The 25014-nt window shown below is 31.5% G+C and overlaps 3 protein-coding genes across 3 annotated transcripts in view; 1 reads left to right on the top strand and 2 right to left on the bottom strand.

Annotated features, from left to right (window-relative positions):
• LOC145315168 (zwei Ig domain protein zig-8-like) overlaps window positions 1–302 on the bottom strand; it is a 43218-nt gene extending 42916 nt beyond the window's left edge. Inside the window, exon 1 of the mRNA XM_080155209.1 lies at window positions 122–302. Coding sequence (XP_080011335.1) covers window positions 122–155 — 34 coding nt within the window. The 5' untranslated portion in view covers window positions 156–302. The remainder of the gene's footprint in view (window positions 1–121) is intronic.
• The window catches only part of LOC145313731 (dual specificity protein kinase CLK2-like), a 317678-nt gene that overhangs the window by 272577 nt on the left and 20087 nt on the right, over window positions 1–25014 (top strand). The gene's annotated exons all lie outside the window — the stretch shown is intronic.
• On the bottom strand, window positions 12592–24638 carry LOC145315169 (uncharacterized). The gene is made up of 14 exons (XM_080155210.1): window positions 24599–24638; window positions 24366–24443; window positions 23201–23283; window positions 19968–20045; window positions 19537–19610; window positions 19093–19170; window positions 18274–18336; window positions 17657–17743; window positions 16679–16745; window positions 14863–14920; window positions 14549–14609; window positions 14329–14407; window positions 13676–13731; window positions 12592–12693 (listed from the first exon to the last, which is right to left on the bottom strand). The coding sequence occupies exons 1-14, from the start codon at window positions 24633–24635 to the stop codon at window positions 12630–12632; spliced, it is 963 nt and encodes a 320-aa protein (XP_080011336.1). The 5' UTR covers window positions 24636–24638; the 3' UTR covers window positions 12592–12629.

A 25014-nucleotide genomic window follows, 5' to 3' on the forward strand; every position in this document is an offset into this window, starting at 1 on the left:
TGGACGTACCGACGGACAGATACTAAATGTATCATACTTTCCTTTTAAAAATACATGTTATTGTGTAACATATAAACTTTACAAAGTTTAAATAAAACTTAATTTTATTTAAGATACTTACTAAAAAGTAAAATCCAAAGAAAAGATTGTTTCATCTTCGCACAAACCAACGTATAATTATTTTTCACTAGATCATAAATTTTCCAGATTTTAATTGTAACACAATATTATTTTTTAAAATATTATCACTGTTAATAGTTTGCTGAGACACAGTCACTTTGCCACTAATCTCGTTATAATTCCTATTCCGCGGAGGCCAGACCGCGTATGTCCCTTCAATTTGTCCATATTCTACGCAGCTCACCGTCCTCGCTGAAGTGTGAAGACTCTACGTGGTTGACTACCTCCCCCCCCCCCCCCACAATGGAGTTATATACAGACTATGAAACCTCAATATGACTCACAGACTTCCCATTCTTGTAAAATTGCGGCCGTTTTACGGACACATCTTTAGAGAGGACGGACAGACAATTCTGCTAGCCCCACCCTATAGCTATACCCCCAAAAATAATATATAAGCCTTTTCAAAAAGCAAGGATTTTCTACACTTGTAACTTGAAGTCAGTATGTCCTTGTGATAGTAACGGTTAGCTCTGATTAAATCTTAAATGTCCTATTGATTTGGATTCCTTTAACAGACAGATATATAAGACAGAAAGTGTGTCAACTCCACAATCATTTCCGTATAGTCTGTCCGTAAATTTTAAACACCTTAATTTAAAGCTTCTTCATAGCAACCTAATTTTTGGAATAGAAATTCCTAGAAAGATTAAGCAGAATGATAAAAACATAGCTACTCTATAATCAAATCCAAAAGATGTAGATATCTATATTAAGAACTAGCGGCTACGCCCCTAGAGGCCTCTAAGGGCACTTGAGGCGGAGAGAGTCGAATTTAATAACCCAATTTCTTATTTTAGATTTTAAAAGAAAAAGTAAAAAAAAAATTGGGGGAGGGGCGAATTTTTTTTTATTTTTTGGGGGGGGTTGAGGGTGTCCCACCCCCCAAGAAAATAGTTATAAACCTTCCCGGGACCTATGAGAAGCTACCCTGTTAAAGAGAACCCGATCGGTTCAGCGGTTAGCGAGATCCTTCGGTACAAACAAACACACAGACAGACACACAAACATCCTGTTACTTTAGGATAAGGATAAGCATCCATTTTTTCAAGTAAATAGGGCTGATTTATATCGATTTTTCGTAAAAACTCTGAAGGAAATTCAGTTTCGTCAGTGCTATCACTCTATAACTAATCAATGCTGTTTGTCTGACTGACTAACTTTATTTATCTCAGCTTTTTTGAATGTTGTCATGATCTCTTATATAGCTTGAACCCACTCTATTTCTACACCTTTCATCTTTGCCTTTTTTATTGCAATTGCTCATTTCAAATAAGTAAATAGACAAAGTTTGTGTATGCATATTTTGTTAGCATTGCAGTTTTTTCAACTCATATCAAATACTTGTTTACTTATTCAAAAGTTTTTTTTGAATCATCATGCAAAAAGACAAATTCATTATTACATTTATCATGACTATTCTTGTTTATTAAGCAAATATCTCCGCCCCTAACCCCTTTGTCTATTTTTTTGTTTAAAATAGTGTTGTAGAAATAATAGTCTATTAGTATTAGTAAATATTATCATGTAAAGAAAATGAAGTCATTCCTAATTATTATGCTTCGCCCCCTTCCTCTATAGAAGGGAGGTAGACGTGGAAAAAATAGCCTAGAACCTCCCTAGATATTTATAATCTTCCCTGAAAAGAACAACCCATTCCGTCCAGAAACTCCTGAAGTTTTATAGCTTTAGACAAAAATTTCAAAATTTAATTTCGACAATACCTTTTAAAAATTAGGAAGTAAGGATAATATTTATAAAGATAGTTTGTCACCCACCCAAAGATCAAAGGTAGGTCAATAAAACTGAATCCTTACAGCAGTTAGCGTGATCTTATACTACAGACAACGGACGTACACATAAAAAACTTACCTCTTTTACACTATTATATAGAGGAAAACGTAAACATTAGAAATGCTACGCTTCTTTTGTACACAAATGCTAGACGCAAATAGTTGCCTTATTATTTTAAAGAAAATAAACCTTATTTACATTGCATTGTTAGCATTGATATATGTAGAAAGTTTCGCTATGCAAATGGCTTCACGTCAACAATGCTTTACGCAGCACAACTACTCTATAAATTATTGCTTTTCGCATTTCTCTAGGTCGTTAAATTTTGCTTTACAATTAAAGTTTTGTAATTTAAGTATTTAAATATGTAAATGATAGTACTCGGTTGGCTTAGCCGCTTTATTTCAATACTCCTTTTCATTTGTCCGCAGAAATGTTCTTAGCAGCCGTCTAATTGCCACCAGTCAGTATAAATTTTCGAGCCGCCTTTTGTGAATTATTTTTCAAAATCAGTAACTTTACCTTTGCTGCCATTCAGAGATTGGGTGGCTGCTTAGTTTGCTCTGATAATTTTTTAATCATTCAGTCTTTGAGTCCAACTTAGATTACTATTTGAATTTAATTTTAAAATATATATCATATAGAGATCACTTAGACTTTGCCAAAGCCTTTGACAGATACCATAATATTAAGATTTATGTTTACATAAATAGATGATAAATAATTATAAAGCTTTATTTTACTTTATCTTAAAAGTACACTATAGGTTATTTTTGTTGTAACCTTATTGAAAAGGGTTCAATGATTTCTCGAGAAATTAAACTTTCAAAAAATAGAACATATTTATTTTGAAAAGATTATTTTTACCTTATTTTTTGTATATTTTAGGATGTTTACCCTCCGTATGAAATCTTTCTTGTTAGTTTAAAGTTTAACCCTGGCTGCAGAATGTTTTTATAGCGGTCAACTCATTGTACATATTATATACTACAGCTGGACACACACATGGCTTCAACAAAATTATGAACAGTGATGTATCCATCCCTTTGTCAAAATTAAGAGGGGTGGATACAAGCCCCTTGGTGTCCATCCCTCTAAACTCCTCCTTACAAAGGTCTACACCCCCCAGCTGTCAAAATAAAAGTCACATACCCTTAAGTTTAAGAGGGGCGTGAAAAATAGCGCTTTGCATATATTTCTGTATCCCAACACCCTGACAACAAAATAACTATCCCTTTGTCTTTTTTACACCCCCAAGATTTTTATTGAGATGGATGTCAAAAAGTGTAAGGATGGTGTCAAAATTTTTAGTTGTGGTTCAGCGGTTTGCTAGATCCTGCGGTTTGCGAGATCCTTCGGTACACAGGCACAAATTCTGACAATTTTATTTAAGTATATATATATATTGCATATAGAAGAAAAAGCTTGAATTAAAGCTTTTTAGTATTTCTACAGTTTCAGACATAAACAATGTTTTCTTTTGGTGCATTTCGAAGTTTAAACTTTTCTTCAAGCCAGGTGTGATGGGAGATGGAAACAGTTGAAATGATTTGTTTATTTTACACTTCATTCCATCTCCGTGTTTTTAATTTACACAAAAATTAAGGCCTTAGGAGATAAGGAGTAATCAATAGACATACAAGGATAGTATTATTCATAAGTAGCTAAGCTCTACAAAAAATGATATAGCAGACAGACAGGAGTAAATGAGATGAGACTAAATAAATTTCCTAGTTCTACCATGGCCCTTTAAGGGAAGGACAAACGAAGTGAGTTATAGAGTAGATAACCTTTTGTGTTGGGAATCTTCACAGGACCTTAAAATAAGCGGATATAAATGCATTTTCAAATCTGCCTTAGCGTACTAGATAGACAGATGACTAAAGTTAGGTATAGTAGATGATCTTTAGTCATTAGTACAGCAAAAATAATCTAGCCTCAAATTTTAAAGTAGCTGTGCTCTCAAAAAATATTTGTACATTGAAGGTAGGTTGGGTGTAGAGGAAAGGTTAGGTGACAAGAGGCACAGCAGAAAATCATTAGTCTCACACCAAGAGAGACTTACTAACATTATTTTACAAGTTACAGGGAGAAAAGAACATAATTTTGTGTAACTTATAAGTTTAAAATGAATAAAGGTTTAGTTAAAGGAGTTTAAAATTTATAGCTTTATAGATAGACTTCCCTAACAGTTATTCTTGAAATATTATAGTTACTTTATCATCTTAGTTTAATATATGTGTCCTATTTGATGAAAGTCTCATATTATACAGGTTTAAGATTTTTAATTGAATTACCATTTCCTATATCTATGAAAAGTTAAGCATACCTAAACAAGATTTTACACAACAACAAAATTAATAGGTATTTCTTAATATAAACTTATCAGAAATAGATGGGCAGTCAAAATTTAAAACGTTCAAAAATCTTGTAATGAATAGATAGAGGTAAAGTGGAAAGGAGATAGGAAAAAAGTGGAGAAGGAAAAGATAATAGCGAGAAAGAGACGTAAAAAGGGCATGAGAAAATAAAATAATTAAGAGAAAAGAAGGTACAAGAGAAGATGAACGAAAGGGAAGAAATTAAAAAAAACTTTTAAATATCTGAGTATCTATTCTAATGCCTTATTTGTTCTCTAACATCATTAACGCAATCTCAAAATATGTATTTAGGTCTTTTCTTAAAAACAAGAAATTAATCTTTTATATAGTTAAACAGTAAATATTTATGACAGTAACGATAAAGTAAATGATTTTTTACACAAAAAATATGTCAATTTTTATTAGTAACGGTTGCTCTATAATAAACGAGTGTTCGTTAGACCGTATCAATAATATTCCCCCGCCAAATTATCTTTTATATGTATATTTTGGTGTATTTTGTGTGAGTGAAAAAAAATTGTAAATTTGAAAAATTCTTTGTCTGTTTGTCCGCAATATATCAGCTTTTAGAACCTAGTAATATTGTCTAACTTTTTATCTTTGTGACGTAACAAAAATCCATCTCTTTTTTAGGGGTTTCCTTTCCCACCTCCCTTCTCATCCTTCGATTTTTGTTACGTCACAAAGATAAAAAGTTAGACACTATTACTAGGTTCCAGCTTTTAGCACTTTCCCTACTTCCCGTTTCCGCCGCTTCAGCGATTAGACAGACAGAAGTATAGATAGACAGTTGAAATTATAGAGTAGCTTCACTAATATAAGAGAAAGAGCTAGTAGAAGTCAAACCATCAAACGGTTATGGGGAATATCTAAATAGATATTCAACAAAAAAAAATCTTTTACAAAATAATAATTTAAGTGGGGGAAACTAAAGGGTAAATAAAAATTGGATTTGATACACTTTTTAGGACGCATCTAAAGAACAAGAGGATAGGATACGATAACAAGGATGATTATATGTCTTAGAAGCGCAGCAATAACAAGGTTATGATTTTTTGATTTGGTATGATATACGTTAAAAAAAGAAAGACTTAAGAAGACAGTTTGTTTAATTAAAAACTTATATTTAATTCTAAACATTAAAGTAATCTTTTATTGTTTTGTTTGATATTTTCATTGTTTAACTTATAACCATTAAATTTCCCCCTGTAGAATATTTGAAGAAAGTGACAGATGAAATGACGCATATCCTTGTTTTACATAGAAAAATGATAAAAACCACTCAAACTTTTATCAGGTTGTTAGTTATTCATAATAGAATTTATTTTTTTATTAGCGTAGTAAATATTTTTTCTTTGACAATTCCGTCTTAACGTCAAATTCAGGTTCAAAATTTGAAAATTGCCTATTGAAAATTGAATTTTCAAAGAGCGGCTTATTGAAAAAAAAGGCTAGAACCTAATTTTATAAGCAAAAACTGTTGGTCAATTGAGGTATTGCAATAAATACAGCTGCTATTAGGAAGGGACAATGGAATGAAAATTATACTATTACCCAAATTAAAGTTTAATAAACAAGTTTACTTATTCGTTGGTTTAAAAACTTTTAGAAATATTATCAAATTTAGTGGTATGTAAAAACTAGTAGTTTCCCAACTTTTCGAACAATCATCATTTTAGTACATCAATTTAACCTTATTATCTTATCCCTTAATATCCATGGCTGTTATCACGACTATAGCTAGCTGTAAAAGTCTACTGTAAATTGATGATTCCATGTTTTTAGCTGCAAATTAGGTTGATAACAAACATTCTATGGATAATTTTATTCTTGTGTTTTATCTTTAAACAACATTTTCATGAATGAAGTTTTTAATATACTAACACTCGAAGTGAGTGGTCCAAATCTTTATCTGTTTCCAATACAAATAAAAATCAAACTTCATATTTCATATTTTTTATATATGTCATTTATATCGATCTAGTTAGAGGGAATATCTATGTTCAAGCAAGGATAATTTGCACATTAGTGGCGCGCAGCGAATTTATATCTCTTATCCTAATGCTTTTTAGTTAGGTTTGTTATAGACAGTAAAGTATAACTTTTTCGCATCAATATATCTATCATTTAAAAATCAGTTAATCGTCAAATTATTAAAAAAGATTTTGGTTGATTGTGTTAAACATTTACATTCACAAAAATAATACACTTTTCAACAATACTATTTTTATATTTCTTTAGTACATGGTTATTTTCTTAATATCACACAAACATACATAACAAACAAAACACATTTTAGAGCAGCTGTGCTCCTAACAAACTACAGACACTTGAAATGTCAATAAAAGGATAAAAGCATTTACTCCGCGTTTATTCAACTTCATCTATGAGAGAGGGGGAAACAAATCTGTTTGTGTATGTCCATTCAAGTGAGCAAAATAGATTTTTTTTGGGAATAGTCCCTTTCGTGGCAACGCCCCTTATTTTTAAAATAACTTTTGATAGGTTATTTTAGGTTATGTTAGGTTATATTGGGTTAGGTAATTGCCCAAGAGGGCTAGGCATCGGCCCGCAGAGTTAGAGCCCCCCACAGGGGCTAGAAATAGGAGAAAAGCTACTGTAAAAATCGAAGAATCGCCCCTTAAGGTGCGTTGCCACGAAAGGGACTATACACGATTTTTTTTTTACAAAGGAATATATTCTACACTTGAAAGAGTGCATGTTTCTGAAAAGAAAGGTAATATGATAAGATTAAAAGTAACCAACCATGCATTTTGTAGTTTTATTGAAAAACATTGTCCAAAATATGACGGCTGAGGGTAATTTTTTTGATTTAAGCTGCTAAGCTGCCAAGTTAACTGCTGTTATTTTCAAACTTTCTTTCTATAGGCTGCAGCTAAGGCTGAGATACGAACAAAAATATGACTTCCTAGGGTTGCTTAAGTTTGAAGCGGCCGGCTATAAACTGCAAATGCTTGAACAAAAAAAATGATTTTAATTCATTAGAGGATCTCTAACAATCTAACAACATTTTCATAAAAAAGAGTGAAGTAGTAAGAAGAGAAGAAAACATAAAAGTATGACATCAAAACCAAAATTAGAAAATTTTTATGCATATGCTAATACAAAATTTGTTTGTTTTATAAAAACACGAATGTTTTTAATATGTTTAAATGCTCCTTCATTGAAAAACAACATCATATTCATGACATTTTACATAATTACAAACAAATTCTGAAATATTCAAAATATTCAGAAATGAATAAAATTATATTTCATATTTAATGTTTTTCTGGATAGGAACATTTGCCTGATGATAAACTGTTTTGCCGAGAAAAAACTTAATTTCGACTATGATATGGTCATGTTTACTGGCATTTATTTGTCTTTTTCATTAAACTTTAATGTTTTAAAAGGAAACTTATAATCTTAATCGTTTTTTCATACATGGGGACCTATTCTATCCCCCCGCCCCCCCCCCCCCCCAAAAAAAAAAGCTGTACAAATATTTCTCTAACAGGTTTTAATCTACTTAAATCCAAAATAAGATGCCCCAATAGGTTAGGGGTACAGCCGATAGATTTGTAAAAAGCAATAACCTCAAATCAATTATCAAGATCTTAATCTACAGATGACCAGCAGGCCCAGTTATTTTTTTTTGTATTATAGATAAATATATGTAAAGAGACAAACAATCCTGTTATCTATACAAGTTTATTTAGGGATTCTATTCATGCAATTACACATTATGACGCAAACACAGAAAATAAAAAATATTCAAGTAAAAATAAACAAATAGGCATTTTATTGAATGAATGAAAAATATGAAAATACCTTGTTAATTAATATTACCTAAACAATAATAATGCTACTAACCAAATAAAAATAGTGGAGATGCGATCCCCAATTTTCAAATTCTTTGAACGTACGAATAAGACCTTTACAGAAATGCTTCGCATCCAGACTATCTACCTATGTTTGATATAAAGTTAACACTATATAAGAGTAGAATCTAAATATTTGATCGACGTGCCCCAGTAATTATCAAGTAAAACTCAGGCACGAGACATAATTACTTTAGCTAGGCCCGAGGCATTATTTGTATCCTTTTATGCATTCATAGGCCTATCTTTACCAATATAATACCATATATGGGTAATGCTAGCCTAATCATGGTAAATTGTATGTGATTCATTAATATTATATCTTTATTAAAGACATTATGTTTATTGTTAAAGTAATCATGTAACCATTTAGTACAAGTATGTATGCCTACAACCATGCCTGATTTACGTCACAAGTTAACATACAGACATTTTATTAAACAGACAAACGCTTAGATCCTTATTATAAGTTGATGTTATAGCATGCACCTCTTAAAATAAGTTAGTTATTTATTGACTCTCCTACCATCAAGTTCTTCTGGCTTTAAAAGGTAATGACTTAGTTGTTTGGCATGCATTGTAGTTTAAATTTAGGACCCTTAGTACTTAGCATGAATTGAGCTTAGGCCTTATGTTAGAATTCTAACACTTAGCACAATTCAATGCTTGGGACTTAGGGCACTTTTCTGTCCTACACTACTTATGATTTTAACACTTATCCTGTAAATATTTTCATACTTAACTTATTCACTTGTAATGTAAATACACTTTATAAAAACATTTTCCTTCCTTAATACTTAATATACTTATATAATTCCGATCGAATATCAAAACCAACCATTTATTATTAGATTAAAGCAATATAATACTTCGCGTGGGTCTTTTGTTGAGCTACCACCAGCTCAACCAAATTCGTATTATACTTGTGGGAATAGAGGGATAAGCATTCTAAATAGACGAACCGACGATGAGAATGTCTATGTGTATTGCAGTAAAAATAGGTTTTAGTAGTACTCATAGAAGAGCGGTCTCCATACCATAATTTTGGACAAACGCCCCATTCGCACTACCAATAGAATTTTAAATAATAATCATTTTTTTTTTTTTTTTGTGTGTGGGGTGTCTTTTGTTAACCCTTAACTTCAGGAATCATTAGAAAGGTGTTTCACGCACACCTCACTCGCTAATTTCTATTATGCACGCGCCTTAAACAGAGCATGCATTTATTTTGTATTAAAAGGCGATAAGTATAATAACATTAATATCCCCTCTGGTTGGTTTATGTTATTATATAATATTTGCTCTTTATAGGATAATATAACAAGAATATCAATATGCATAGCAAAGACGTTTAGTGCATAAGCATAGTATAAGAACAATACTTTTTAGTTAAAATGTAAAAGATTTAAAAGTGTTGTTATATAAAGAGGTATGATAAGGTAAATTAAGAGACAATATCTATCTGAATTATAGAGTAGCTACACTATAATTAAAGTAGTAAACAGTGAAGTCTTGATAAGGATGAATAAGTGACAATATCTCTCGGAACTATAGAGTAGCTACACTATAATTAAAGTAGTAAACAGTGAAGTCTTGATAAGGATGAATAAGTGACAATATCCCTCTAAACCCACAAATATGGTGTTCACACAGATCATCAAAAAAGATAATTGTAATGAGATAGCAAAAAAACAATCTATTACTAATTCGTCAGTTACCATGTAAGGTCGATTGAGTACAGCGTAATTATTTTAGTATATTTGCCTTTAAAGTTTCTTTTAAAATGGGTAAAAATGTAAAAACAATTGAATGATTGTGAATTGTACAATAATAAAGTTAAAATATTTTATAGTGTAAAAGATTTTTGACAGTCGGAAAAGTTAAAAGAAAAATTAGTCCTTCAAATAAAGGTCAACCATTTATCTAACATATCATATTCCAACACAGTATGAGCTTAAGTGAGGTTTCTAGTTGTTCTAAATAAACACTTCGCACCACTAAACCCGAAAAGCAAACGTTGAATCACGCGTAAGGAATACATAATCGGAAACTTCACCATTTATCATGGAGACAGGGACAGGGCAATTATTCTTAAAGTAATGTCCCCTCATACTTCATAGAAATAAAAATCTTGCATATTATTGTCATTAGAGGAGATTTAAGTGTGTATATAAATTTAACCGTTATATACCGCTCCCTCCCTGGTTATTTACGTAAATTATATACGCATTTATGTATATATACGAGAATACAAAGACATTTAAGACCATAAGTAAAGAAGACAAGATACTTATATGCTATTTCGTAAATACAAATTTTACATACAAATAACAAGGCATTTTGAACAATTAACAATCGATAAGAAATAAATTTATACAGTGTCTCTTTTTAAGGTGGTTGTGTTTTATTTTTGTTTGTGTCTGTTGAATAATATTTGAAAGGATAAAGAAGGATAAATATTGGTGTACGGAAATACCCAACTAATACAGAAGCTACGCTCTGAATAAGTGGGATTAAAACAACCCACAAGATATTAGACGAAGGAGGGAATCTAAAGACCCATCTTAATCCCATCTACACACATGCACTGAAAGAAAGATTAGTTTTACAGCAAACACAAAATGCATACAGTAACATTGCTGGGAAAAAGATTAGTAGAAGATATCATATCTTCACACTTCTGTCATACTAAAAATGGATTTATTAATTAGCAAAATAAATATATAGTTAAAATTATCACTCACCAACCTTTGGTGATAGGTAAACCAATTTCAAAACACATAGCTATGTCTATTAAGGTACACTTAGTGAAACATATGCAGAAATGAATATCTTAACGTTTTTATACTTTCTAACATGTTATAAGTAATCATTCTATAATTATTAGATTTTACGAAGAAAAAAAAAATTGTACAGGGCTCTGTTTATAAAGTGTATACATTCTGAACACTGTGGTGTATAAAATTTGTCAATATAGTCTGTTAAATTTTGTAAAATTCTATAATATTAATGTGCGTCAAATGCCACACTTATGTCAAGCTGCACTCAAATTGAATATTTTTTATTATTGTTAAGTACTTGAATTGTTCAGGGATTGGGCAGTAGTTTGCAAATAAAGGGTGTATCCACACCTCTATCCAAATTAAGTGGAGTGTAAACACCCTCCAAGGTGTCTAGTCAACTTCATCCCCCTTGTCAGCAGTCCACAACCCTAAACACCCCAAACTAAAAATTAAAACTTATTTGATAATTAATACCTAACATATACATATTGCTTAGTGTACAATTTGCATAAAAACTATGTAAATAGTTTAATGGCCTTTTTTTGAACTGTGCATAAATATGTTTGTCAATAATATTTTCATTTATTTGTGCTATAGACGACATAGATTCTTATTTACATCATATAACTTTTCTACTCAAAATATTCAAAATCATAGTGTCTATAACCTTTAACATTATAGTACTTAACTTATAGCTTACATTTATTTATGATGATTTTGTTAAAACAGTATAGATATTAATAAACCATAAGTTTGAAAAATAATTGTTATAAATGTTAAATATTTTTAAGTAAATGAAAATTAATGTCAAATGTCTTTTATGTCATAAAAATAGTATTCAAGTTTTATTTAAAAATATTTATGTAGAAGTTTTGTACAAACTAAAAATAGTTTCATTAAGTGTTTCAACTGTGAATATTGACTATAAGCTTTAATTTGTGTTTTAAACGTAAGTCAAATCCTTTTCTTGCGTCAAAAAAATCTTTTGAATTAGCAAATTAATTATACACTTGAACTAAAGTATTTCTAAAAATACTAAAGCAATAATAGTACAGATTTGATATTATATAAGCAAAAAAAGCACTTTTAATCAGAACACATTTTGAATATTCAAAACAACCAACCTTAAGAGCAAATATATTATGACATATCTTAACTAAAAATTTTAACTCATCAAGAAAATTGGCTACTATGCAGGCAATTGACGATCTAAACTTTATTCTTTTCTTTTCACAGACAATAGACACTAGAAATGTGATTCATTCAAATGTTTGGATATCCCAGATGCTACTTAATCCATGTGTGATCGTAATCTCTGTATATATAACGAAAATAAATTGAGAACCATTATTTTTGACAAAAAATATAATTGTCCAACTGTTTTGTTCACAAAATATCCTTTAGGAACTTAACAATGGCGCTAAAATTAATCTGCAAACTTCCATTATGTTTAGGTTAACAAAAAAGTTTTGCTACAAACATAAAATTAGATATATAATGATTTTTCTTAAAAATTTACACATAAATATTTGCTTTTTTTCAATAAAATGTCTTGAAAACAAAACAACAATTTATATAACTATTTATTTATACAAATTTCCATATATTTAATATTTATATGTTTGTTGGAATCTTTTAGTGACATGATCCAGCGCAGAGACATCAGGAAAACTAAAAACAAAATTATATTTTCTATTCTAGTATGGCTTCGATCGAAACCGATCAATATCCGCTGGATTAGAACCGGTTCTAAGCCATACTGAAAATCCTGTATCGTATTGCATTATGGCAAGTTTCATACTAATATTTTTAAAAATCTTAATATTAATATAAGTTTTGTTAGTTCGGGCCTTCGGGGCTAACATGGCTGGTAAGAATCTAACATTTTTCATTTTTCATTTTTAATGTCAGTCTATAATACGATTATGTAACTTAAGTGTTGCTTTTTACAATCTTTCTTTCATATTTCATTTAAGCTGTATAAAAGTTCACCGTTCTATTCTTTGTTTTAACCATAATATGACTAGTATATATTACATTCCCTAATTGACAGAGCTTAAGGATAGACATATAAACATCGTTCTGGTTTGTATTTCAAATGTTATTTTGCTGCGTTTCTTAGAGACGTATGCCCTTGAAATCTTTTAATTAAAATTATATCACTCAATACATGTCTAGGGTCAGTCTGTAGATAAAATTTGAAATAATACCCTATAAATATCAGTATAAGTATAAATATCAGACTTTGCAATCTTAAATTCTTTTCTGATCAAAAGTTTAATTTTGGCCGGGCAGACTTTATACGTTTATCAATTTGAAACATTCATAATACACATCATATCTTTATGTACATTTGTACACATATTTTTACATCGATTTAAATATTTTTTCGGTAGCAAAGCTACTCTATATAAAATTAAACACTGTTTGACTATATGCATGTCCGCCAAGATGTCTCAAAAATGTGTACCTATCGTTGTACATACTTGCACGGGAGAGGGTTTTAGGCTATTATTAGTGGTGAAAATTAGAAACCACACAACGGATAAAAAATGGCAAAAAAGGTAGGAATGGGTACTTCCACATCCTCACAAATAATGAGAGGTTAAGTTAGGGGATCTTTTGGGGTTAAGTTAGTGTCTAAAATGTTCACCTTGAAAAATCTCTTCCTTGGAATAGGCTGCATTCCGTTATTGGGCTAACAATCACCTAAAACATAAGAATATAATTTGCAGAAGAATGCGTGTGTACTGTATATGTCTTCAAAAGTGTCTTATAAAGTGATTTGCTTTTATGTAAGTATTTTAATTGCCTTGGAAATTTAAATATTTTTGCTATCAACAACCTAAGAAAATACCTTTTATCAATAGGTGTATTTATCGTCCCCTACCATAGAGATCCAACTATTTAATCGGGTTTATATCACTTAAGCCCCTTTACTACCAAGACATTGATTTGTTTTATCACTACAAAAAAAATTTCAAGGCTTAAATATAGGTCTATTTAGATTGCAGAATAGTTACGCTACAAAAACTAATTACATCAGAAAGATTCAGAAAAGTTATTTATAGAATCGCATTTGAAGACAGCTTTCCGTGGATATTAAAATGAAAAATTACAAAATTTATACTATTTTTATTATAATATTCGTAAAAATATGACTATAATACGATACGACTCATGATAATTCACGTTCTAATACAGAGGATCGGTTTCGAATACTGAAAAAATCTAAATTTCCTCATATATAAAAAAGATAGAACGGCAATACTAAATAGAGTAGCTACGCTTCAGAGACGTACATACCTCGTCATCAGGATGTACAAAAAAGACAATACTTTGTCTTGCCGCGCATTTCTTGGTCTCTTCTTCAGGTATTAACACCCTTAAATATGAATTAACATATTACAAAGAAAATAATATAATGTCTATAATACTGCTAAATTTTCATTTCAAACCCTATAAATTATCAAAACCTAGAATTATCATTTATTCATTTATTTTCTGATTATCTAGATCTATTCACCTGTGTAAGGTTGCTGGATATAAACCTGCAGTCCACATCTCTAACAGGTCACCAATATTTACTAAAAACAACACTATTTAATTTAAATGTTAATCAAGGCTGATAATGCATTTTAATAAGATATTGTAATAATGACGTATTAACGACCTATAAAAAGTTTCACCTCAAATAGATTGTTATAAAAGAATATTTTTTATAACGTAGCTTTCATGAAAGATCAAAAACTGAATGCGGTTACTTTCAATCAGATTAGCAATAGAAACATTGTAACGAAGGTTAGATATATGTGAAACGAATGTTTTTTATGTACTAACCTAGAACGGCATCTTTCATTGGCAGAGCTTCTACCCATTCTCCAGTTGATGCTTTCACCTTAATAACAAGGACGATTAGGTACAATATGAGCAAAAACTTTTTGAAAAGGGAGCGAGCATTTAGCTATTTATGACACTAGTCACCAAAGTTTTATGATACCGTTTTCTTATTCGTGGGATTAACAACTTTGGGGACTTCATTAAATTTTGATCGGTTGTTTCACTAAGTTGAGCGTCCAAGCGTTTCAACAACTAATTGTAATTTACAAAAGGGGCAGTTTTCTGAATAATCATTAGGGATGTAAATTGATATATCGGCCATTTTCTTATCCCTTTAGGATCCCTGAAAACTATAAAAAAAAGTGAGGATAAAACTCAGGGAGCTTAAGGGATAAGACAATATTCGATAAATTAAGGTATATCCCTAATTACTGAAAACAAAATAAAGAATTTAAATTATTGGTAGAAAAGTTGGGACTGCTAGTTTGTACAAACCAATTAAGAATTAATGAAGCCCCTGAAGATTTTAAGGCAACAAAAGTGATACACAAACAAAGAAGTACATTATGAAAACACTTTTTTAAAACAGATGACCGTTACAGATTTGCCGATTGACCGTTAGGGACAAACCAACAAAACTAATTTATAAAGTATATACTTAACAAGAATATTTACAATTTTAATCTTATGTTGAAGTCACGTGTTTGTAAATTTTATAGGGGATAATATTGCTAATAATAAAGATATTTACTTTAGATAAGACTATAAATAATATTTTCTTGTATATATTTTGAAACTCCAAGCAAAGCTACTTTATAATTAACATTGTCAATAAGTCCGTTTCGACTGTTGGGAAAATTACTTTTCTCTATAGGCATTGAATATAGAAAATTTTTTGTTCAGATTTCTCTGACCACTGACTATATATCTATCTTACTTTTGTACATCAATCAAGTCAATCCAGAATACAATTGAGAAGATTTGTTTTATAACAACCGAGCTAGTATTTTTTAAAGCTATATGTAAATACTAGCGGCTACGCCCCTAAGAAGCCTAAGGGGGCACTGGTAGGAGGGGGGAAAGTCGACCTTAGCCCATTTTAAATTTGAGTTTTCAAAGAGTTAAAAGATATTTTTTTTTGTTAGGGGAGAGGGGGGTGAAAACACCCTCTCCAAAAATAGTTTAAAACCTTCCCAGGACCTATAAGAAGCTTTACTGTAATGGAGAACAATATCGGTTCAGCGGTTACCGAGATCCTTCGGGACAGACAAAAAACGCTTACTACTTTATATAATACTAGCGGCTACCCACCTAGAAGCCTCTAGGGGCACTGGTAGGACCTCATCCAATTTTAAATTTTAGTTTTAAAACAGTAAAAATATATTTTTTTTTTTTGGGGGGGGGTGAAGACACCCTCTCAAAAAATAGTTTAAAACCTTCCCAGGTCCTATAAGAAGCTTCACTGTAAAGGAAAACAATATCGATTCAGCGATTAGCGAGATCCTTCGAGACAGACAAAAAACGCTTACTACTTTATATGATAGGATAAGAGTGAGGAGAGAAATAGTAGGTGTATTAGAGGAATAATAATATCTTTGATTCTGAAATAAACTATTCAACAATAAATAAAGGCTATGGGACATATGATAAAGCTAGCTTTCGGAAAATATATTCGTCCAAAATTTTGATGCTCTTATTATTGGAATTAATCATATGTTAATAAATACAAACAAAACTTCTTATTAATGTCTCTTAAATCTAGGGTATTAAATTTAGTCATTAACACTATAAATAATTGTTATTATCATTTATTCACCTGTAGACCTGGATAACTATCTTGATATAAGAGTGTAAAGGTTCCATAATCACTGTGTTCTCCACATCTAAAACAATATTTCTATAATCAAAACTTCTTTGAAAATATTATTCTTAGAATGCTGATTAAAACCAACTAATAATTAATATCTTAAATTAGAAATTGCAAATATAAGAAATTAAAATCTTATAGTAAAAATTTTAGAAATAATATTAACTGTCAATTTTTAATATAATATCGTTAGTTCTTCATATGATCCCTTGAATTACCAAAAATTCTTTTGTGTATCGTCAAGCCTAGCTAAGGAAATACAAAAAGTGCCTAATCGTTATAGAGTAGCTTCCCTACTAAAACTAAACCTCCTGCTTTTGTTTTAAATTATAAAAATCTATGAGGATGTACCAGTACCTGAAATGTCCAGGTTGTTATTCACCCTGTACTGCTGGATAGTACAGAGATTAGTACCTGATATTTCCAGGTTGTAATTCACCCTGTACTGCTGGATAGTACAGAGACTAGTACCTGATATGTCCAAGTTGTAATTCACCCTGTACTGCTAGATAGTACAGTAACCAGTACCTGATATGTCCAGGTTGTAATTCACCCTGTACTGCTGGATAGTACAGGGACTAGTACCTGATATGTCCAGGTTGTAATTCACTCTGTACTGCTGGATAGTACAGGGACTAGTACCTGATATGTCCAGGTTGCAATTCACCCTGTACTGCTGGATAGTACAGAGATTAGTACCTGACATATCCAGGTTGTAATTCACCCTGTACTGCTGGATAGTACAGAGATTAGTACCTGATATATCCAGGTTGTAATTCACCCTGTACTGCTGGATAGTACAGAGATTAGTACCTGATATGTCCAGGTTGTAATTCACCCTGTACTGCTGGATAGTACAGGGACTAGTACCTGATATGTCCAGGTTGTAATTGACCTTGTACTGCTGAATAGTAAAGAGACTAGTACCTGATATGTCCAGGTTGTAATTCACCCTGTACTGCTGGATAGTATAGGGACCTCATAGCAGACGCATTTTCATCGACCAATATCCTCCTAAACAGTTTTTTTAATGTGCAGGTCTTTTTGAATATTTTTCAGCCTATTTTCAATAAATATTGCAATTGCACTATTCTTTAGACATGAATATATTATAGCAATCATTTTCAATTCATTTGGTCTAAAATGTATAAGAAATTGGAAAACATTAGATATGATCATGGGTATTCTGCATAAAATTTTCACAAATTATATTCAAACTTATCAAGAGGATGTTAAAATGAAAATTTGAACGAACAAGTTAAGAAGGTCAAAAAGGGGAAGGGGAGGGGAAGAGGAAGAATGCAAGGGAAGAGGAAGATTGAAAGGGAACACAAGAGATAGAGAAAAGAAGGAAAGAGACTTATCTGCACTTTTACACAGAAGAACAAACATACACAAACATTTATAGAGTAGCGTCCTTACTAAAAATGAGATACGAGTTTCATAAACAGACAAACATTCAATAAGATGTTTAGAGAAGATTTGCAAAAAAATTATTTTGTATAAGATTTAAACAAGCTTCAGTAAAATTTTAAAAGTCAAACCTATGAAGTTTTTCAAAGAAATCAGCTTCTTTTCCAACTTGAATTGATAAAGCACGTAAAATTCTGAAACAGTTTTTTAATTACAATTAATTTTTTGATTATAAGATTTTTTGATATATTATTTGAATAATATGAATAATATTTGGTTTTATTCAACCCATTTACGTAGTAATTGTATTAAGAAAACAAGGACGTTTATGTGTCCACATTTAGGAAGGTATCGTGAAAAAAAACTGTAAAGAAAAATGTGTAAATATGTTTTGTGGAATTATAACTTACTATTAACTCACTTATTGAAGTGTAGAAACAGACAGACAAACGGTCATATCATACTAATAATTATAAACAAGCTCCGCTGATGATTTGAAATATAATGCCAGGTGCGGTAATCATGAATAAAACAAATAATATTCCATTTACAAGAAATATTAAATTAAAATTAGACATGCAATAACACACTGACTTGAAAAATTGAAATTGGTTTAGTTAAATGAAGTATGAATAAGACTTGTATTTGTAACTATGTACAATATTATGCTTTGACAATTTGTCACTTTCTTTAAATCATGAAAATAAAGTAATTGGCTTTTAGGGGAGGGACAGTAAAAACACCATTTTTTGTTAATTTCTTCAATACTGCTGATTTGTAAAACCTAAGGGCTTTGAACAATGGCGTGAAGCGCAAAAAAATACATAATTGATTTGTTTCATAGATTTGTGGACGGTTGGACGTCCTTGGCCTTATCGACAGACAACGCTACGATGCACAATTAATTTGTAGTAAAGTTTCAATACAATATAAAAAATTTAAAATGTAACCTATTTGCAAGATTAATTGTCAGTTTGGCCAAGTCGTACAAATTCTTTCGAAATTCTGGTAAATTTTCGTCAGGAAATCTATAGAATTAAAATTATTTTGAAGGATAAATGGACAGAAACAAGGACAATATTTTTAACTAGCGCAGCAACAATTACAAGTTAATGATAAATATTTGTTAAAAATAGCAGTACACTTTTATACAGTTTAAGCTAAGAGAAATTTGTTTATTAATCATAGCTCATGTAAGATACAAGTAAAATGTTACTTACACAGTAAAAGAAAAGGAATTGTTAAATACGCAGTAAAAAAGTAAATTGCTAACGGTAAAAAACAGTCAGACATACTTTAATTAGAAAGTAACTGTGCAACTAACAAGGACAAAAAAAATTGATCCAGTAAGGCTAGAACGCAGGTAGGCCATTAAAAAGTATATTTTAGTTAACCTTGCGTCTTTATCAAGCTTGTTGATATCAAAAGCTTCTCTGATTTCCATAATAGCAATACTTCCATCTTCGGCCTTCAATCAAAAGTAAAAATCATAAGAAAAATAAAATCTTTCAAATTGAAAACCTTTTTTCGAATTATATCATTAAAATTGCTCTGTAATTGAATAAGTTGTAGGAGGGTTCTAGTTAAAATGATTGTTTTTTAATAGGTAGCTTTTACTGAACTGTGGCATTTGCTGTGGTTGTTTATAATCTGGCTGCTGCGGTTGAACCAGTCACTATTTTTTTAGTTACGAATGCAAGAAGTGGCTGCAGGTTTCTTCATAAAGAAAAATCTTAACTACTAAGAATCAATAATAAAAAAGATACATATATTTTAGATTAGACGGAAGATTAATTGATCTTCCAATGGTCTATCTCCAGTATACCTGGTCGAATATTTCTCTACCCTGAGCCACCCAGCCTTGTTGATCTACCCTACTTATCTTTTCTTTCTCTTCCTCTGCCTAAAATACAGCAATGTTGTTAATATTTTCATAAACCACCATAATGTACAAAATTACAATTTAAAAATACACAGAAGCACTTACAAAGGGGGGGGGGAAAATGTGGTGACTCGTGCCACGACATACCAGCAATTTTATTTTGGGTGCTACTCCCTTAGTTTTAGAGATAATTGGGTGAAATCTTTTGGGCTGGGTCACTAATTACCCCAACTATAGGTATCTTTCAAAAAAAACGGCGGCGGGTCCGCCGCTCCCGCCGTTCGCCGCCATTTTCCGCCGCCGCCAAAAATTTTTTTTTTATTGCATTTCTCGCCGAATTAGGCAATTTGGAATCATTTGAGACCATGTTATTTTTTTCAAAATTTTTTTCCCTTATAACCAACCCTGCGGGGGGACTTAGTCATTTTTTTTCAAATTCTCGTTTATCAAGGTATATCTTAAATTCAGTGCCTCTCCTAAGCTTTTAAAGATATTGAGACAAAACCTTTTGAGGTAAATCAGTAAAAAATATTTGAATAAAAAATGGCGGCGGTACCGCCGCTCCCGCCGTCCACCGCCATTTTCCGCCGCCGCCGCCAAAATTTTTTTTATTGCATTTCTCGCCGAATTAGGCAATTTAGAATCATTTGAGACCATGTTATTTTTTTCAAAAATTTTTCCCCTTATAACCAACCCTGCGGGGGGACTTAGTCATTTTTTTTCAAATTCTCGTTTATTAAGGTATATCTTAAATTCAATGCCTCTCCTAAGCTTTTAAAGATATTGAAACAAAATCTTTTGAGGTAGATCAGCAAAAAAATATTTGAATAAAAAATGGCGGCGGTACCGCCGCTCCCGCCGTCCACCGCCATTTTCCGCCGCCGCCATTTTTATTGCATTTCTCGCCGAATTAGGCAATTTAGAATCATTTGAGACCATGTTATTTTTTTCAAAAATTTTTCCCCTTATAACCAACCCTGCGGGGGGACATTTTTTTTCAAATTCTCGTTTATTAAGGTATATCTTAAATTCAATGCCTCTCCTAAGCTTTTAAAGATATTGAAACAAAATCTTTTGAGGTAGATCAGCAAAAAATATTTGAATAAAAAATGGCGGCGATACCGCCGCTCCCGCCATCCACCGCCATTTTCCGCCGCCCACAGGACGGCTTGTAAGGGGAAAAATTTTTGAAAAAAATAATATGGTCTCAAATGATTCCAAATTGCCTAATTCGGCGAGAAATGCAATAAAAAAAATTTTGTCGGCGGCGGAAAATGGCGGTGGACGGCGGGAGCGGCGGTACCGCCGCCATTTTTTATTCAAATATTTTTTACTGATCTACCTCAAAAGGTTTTGTCTCAATATCTTTAAAAGCTTAGGAGAGGCACTGAATTTAAGATATACCTTGATAAACGAGAATTTGAAAAAAATGACTAAGTCCCCCCGCAGGGTTGGTTATAAGGGGAAAAATTTTTGAAAAAAATAATATGGTCTCAAATGATTCCAAATTGCCTAATTCGGCGAGAAATGCAATAAAAAAAATTTTGTCGGCGGCGGAAAATGGCGGTGGACGGCGGGAGCGGCGGTACCGCCGCCATTTTTTATTCAAATATTTTTTACTGATCTACCTCAAAAGGTTTTGTCTCAATATCTTTAAAAGCTTAGGAGAGGCACTGAATTTAAGATATACCTTGATAAACGAGAATTTGAAAAAAATGACTAAGTCCCCCCGCAGGGTTGGTTATAAGGGGAAAAATTTTTGAAAAAAATAACATGGTCTCAAATGATTCCAAATTGCCTATTTCGGCGAGAAATGCAATAAAAAAAATTTTGGCGGCGGCGGCGGAAAATGGCGGTGGACGGCGGGAGCGGCGGTATCGCCGCCATTTTTTATTCAAATATTTTTTACTGATCTACCTCAAAAGGTTTTGTCTCAATATCTTTAAAAGCTTAGGAGAGGCACTGAATTTAAGATATACCTTGATAAACGAGAATTTGAAAAAAATGACCAAGTCCCCCCGCAGGGTTGGTTATAAGGGGAGAAATTTTTGAAAAAAATAACATGGTCTCAAATGATTCCAAATTGCCTAATTCGGCGAGAAATGCAATAAAAAAATTTTTTTTGGCGGCGGCAGAAAATGGCGGCGAACGGCGGGAGCGGCGGACCCGCCGCCGTTTTTTTTGAAAGATACCTCTAGTTGGGGTAATTAGTGACCCAGCCCAAAAGATTTCACCCAATTATCTCTAAAACTAAGGGAGTAGCACCCAAAATAAAATTGCTGGTATGTCGTGGCACGAGTCACCACATTTTCCCCCCCCCCTTTAATCATTTGCACTTTATTTTCTTGTTGCGATTCACTGTTTTTTTCTTACGACAAAAATAGATAATTATAAGTGAAATTGGCATATTTTTCTAAGAATTTATAATAGTTATTTCTCGCATCGTATTATAAACTGCTTTCCGCGGATATAGAATGTACAATTATAGCCCGTGCCTTCGACACATCGGGCTAAAAAACAAATTTTTATCTTATGATTGTACATGTTTATATTCGTAGAAAGCTGGATATAATACGATGCTAGACATAGTTTTTTCGTATGGATAAGAACCAGGTTAAAATGAATACGAGAAAGCTACTCTACTTTACACAAAAAAGACTATTACAAATCTTTCATAAAAATGAAAACACATCATGAATACATTGAAGTTGCTTAATTTTGATTGTTCTATTTTTTTTAATTTGAATGAATGAACACTCCATATAAACAATATTAAACATAGTAAATTGGCCATAAAATAATATAAAAGAAATTATACTGCTATTATCTCATGCCTGTTTACTTTTAGTAAATTTACTTTCATAAAGTAAAGGGTTAATACTTTTATTTGTATGAAGGGAAGATACTTTATAATTCACGTTTCTGATCTTCAGTCAGCCATTATCGCAACTTGGAAAATGCGATTTTTGGACTGTTATTAGAGAAAAACAGCGGATTTTTGTGTAAAGATTCCTAATATACCCATTGATATTCCAGTATAAAGTTATTAGTCCGTTAGTCTGTAAATATGTCAGCAAATTATCAACAATAAGATGTACGTCATCAATAATTTGTTTTTAAGAAAACATTTAAGAGATATATTTTTAAATAAGGGAAATTAAAAAAAAAAGTCTTACTTGAATAAAGAACTTTTGTGAAACACTGAAAGCTGATTCAATAACCTCAGGATGTATTCCAAAATTTTTCAAATAAACGAAACCTATGAAATAGGCATATATATTGATTTTATTAATATTAAAGCTTCTCTATAACTGTATGTCTGTCCTTCTGTCTGCTTGTCCCAAAACAACAAAACCTATAAATGTAATAAATAATTATTATTAGCGAAGCTACTCTACAAGTGTTTGTCTGTCCTCCTGTCTGTCTGTCCCAAAACAACAAAACCTGTAAATGTAATAAATGATTATTATTAGCAAAGCTACTCTACACGTTTATGTCTGTCCTCCTGTCTCTCTGTCCCAAAACAACATAATCTATATATGAAATAAATAATTATTATTAGCAAAGCTACTCTACACGTTTATGTCTGTCCTCCTGTCTCTCTGTCCCAAAACAACATAACCTATAAATGTAATATATTATTAGCAAAGCTACTCTACAGGTGCATGTCTGTACTCCTGTCCCTCGGTTCCAAAACAAGAAAACCTATATATGAAATAAATGATTATTATTAGCGAAGCTACTCTACAAGTGTATGTCTGTACTCCTGTCTCTCTGTCCCAAAACAACATAACCTATATATGAAATAAATGATTATTATCATCGAAGCTACTCTACAAGTGTATGTCTGTACTCCTGTCTGTCTGTCCCAAAACAACATAACCTATATATGAAATAAATGATTATTATCATCGAAGCTACTCTACAAGTGTATGTCTGTACTCCTGTCTGTCTGTCCCAAAACAACAAAACCTATAAATGAAATAAATGATTATTATTAGCGAAGCTACTCTACAAGTGTATGTCTGTACTCCTGTCCCTCGGTTCCAAAACAAGAAAACCTATAAATGTATATTGTATGTACTGATTATTATTAGCAAGTGTAAGTTTGTCCTCCTGTCTAAAAACAACAAAACCTATAAAAAATGCATTATAATGATTCTTATTAGCAAAGCTTCTCTATAAGTGTCTGACTGTCTGTATGTCTATCCTTCTGTTTATCTGCCCCTCCTTCTGTCTGTCTATCCATCTTTCTTTAATATATAAGCATTTGCAAAAAGTAGAAAACAGAAAAGTTATTTCATACATCCTTCAAAAAAAAGGAACACTAAATAATGTTACCTATTTTGCTGAAAGCATCATGAAGATTTTGTCCAACTTCAGCGTACTCTTCAGTTGACGGATTTTCTTTGTCCAGCCCTTCAAAATTAATATTTAATTGAGTGTTAAATAGGATTGATGTCTCTTTTAATGCCAAGAGTAAATACTCGTACTCTACTTTAATTAGTAAATTTATAAGCTTCGCTAATGGTTGTTGTTATCCATTACTTAATGTACCTCTAGTTATTGTTTACCTAGTTTACTCATATCAACCACCGATATTTGAACCATTTTTATCTAAAATTGTATGATTATGAAACCATTAAGTTTATATAAGATTTACATATTTCCTTGAAAATTAATCGGTTTCATCGTAGTTTCTTTAATTAACAAATAGTTTACAATGAGGTGTTAAAAAAGAAAAAAAAAACATTATTATATAGCATAATAGGTTTATCTCGAAACTCTAGGGACTTTGCCCTGACCAGGGGAGGGTTATTGCATTCATTGATGACATCTTCATGAAAACACATCTATGAACATCCTGCAATGAAGTTTCATAAAAACATTGTTGTACAAAGTGATTTATTGAAAATGTTAGATATTGTTCCCTTAAACTAAGCCAACTAATGATATTATAATAGTTCACCTATAGTAACAGTCTTTTATT

The sequence above is a fragment of the Acartia tonsa genome, chromosome 3 (genome assembly GCF_053477335.1).
Source record: "Acartia tonsa isolate MP-2025a chromosome 3, ASM5347733v1, whole genome shotgun sequence".
Taxonomy (NCBI): domain Eukaryota; kingdom Metazoa; phylum Arthropoda; class Copepoda; order Calanoida; family Acartiidae; genus Acartia; species Acartia tonsa.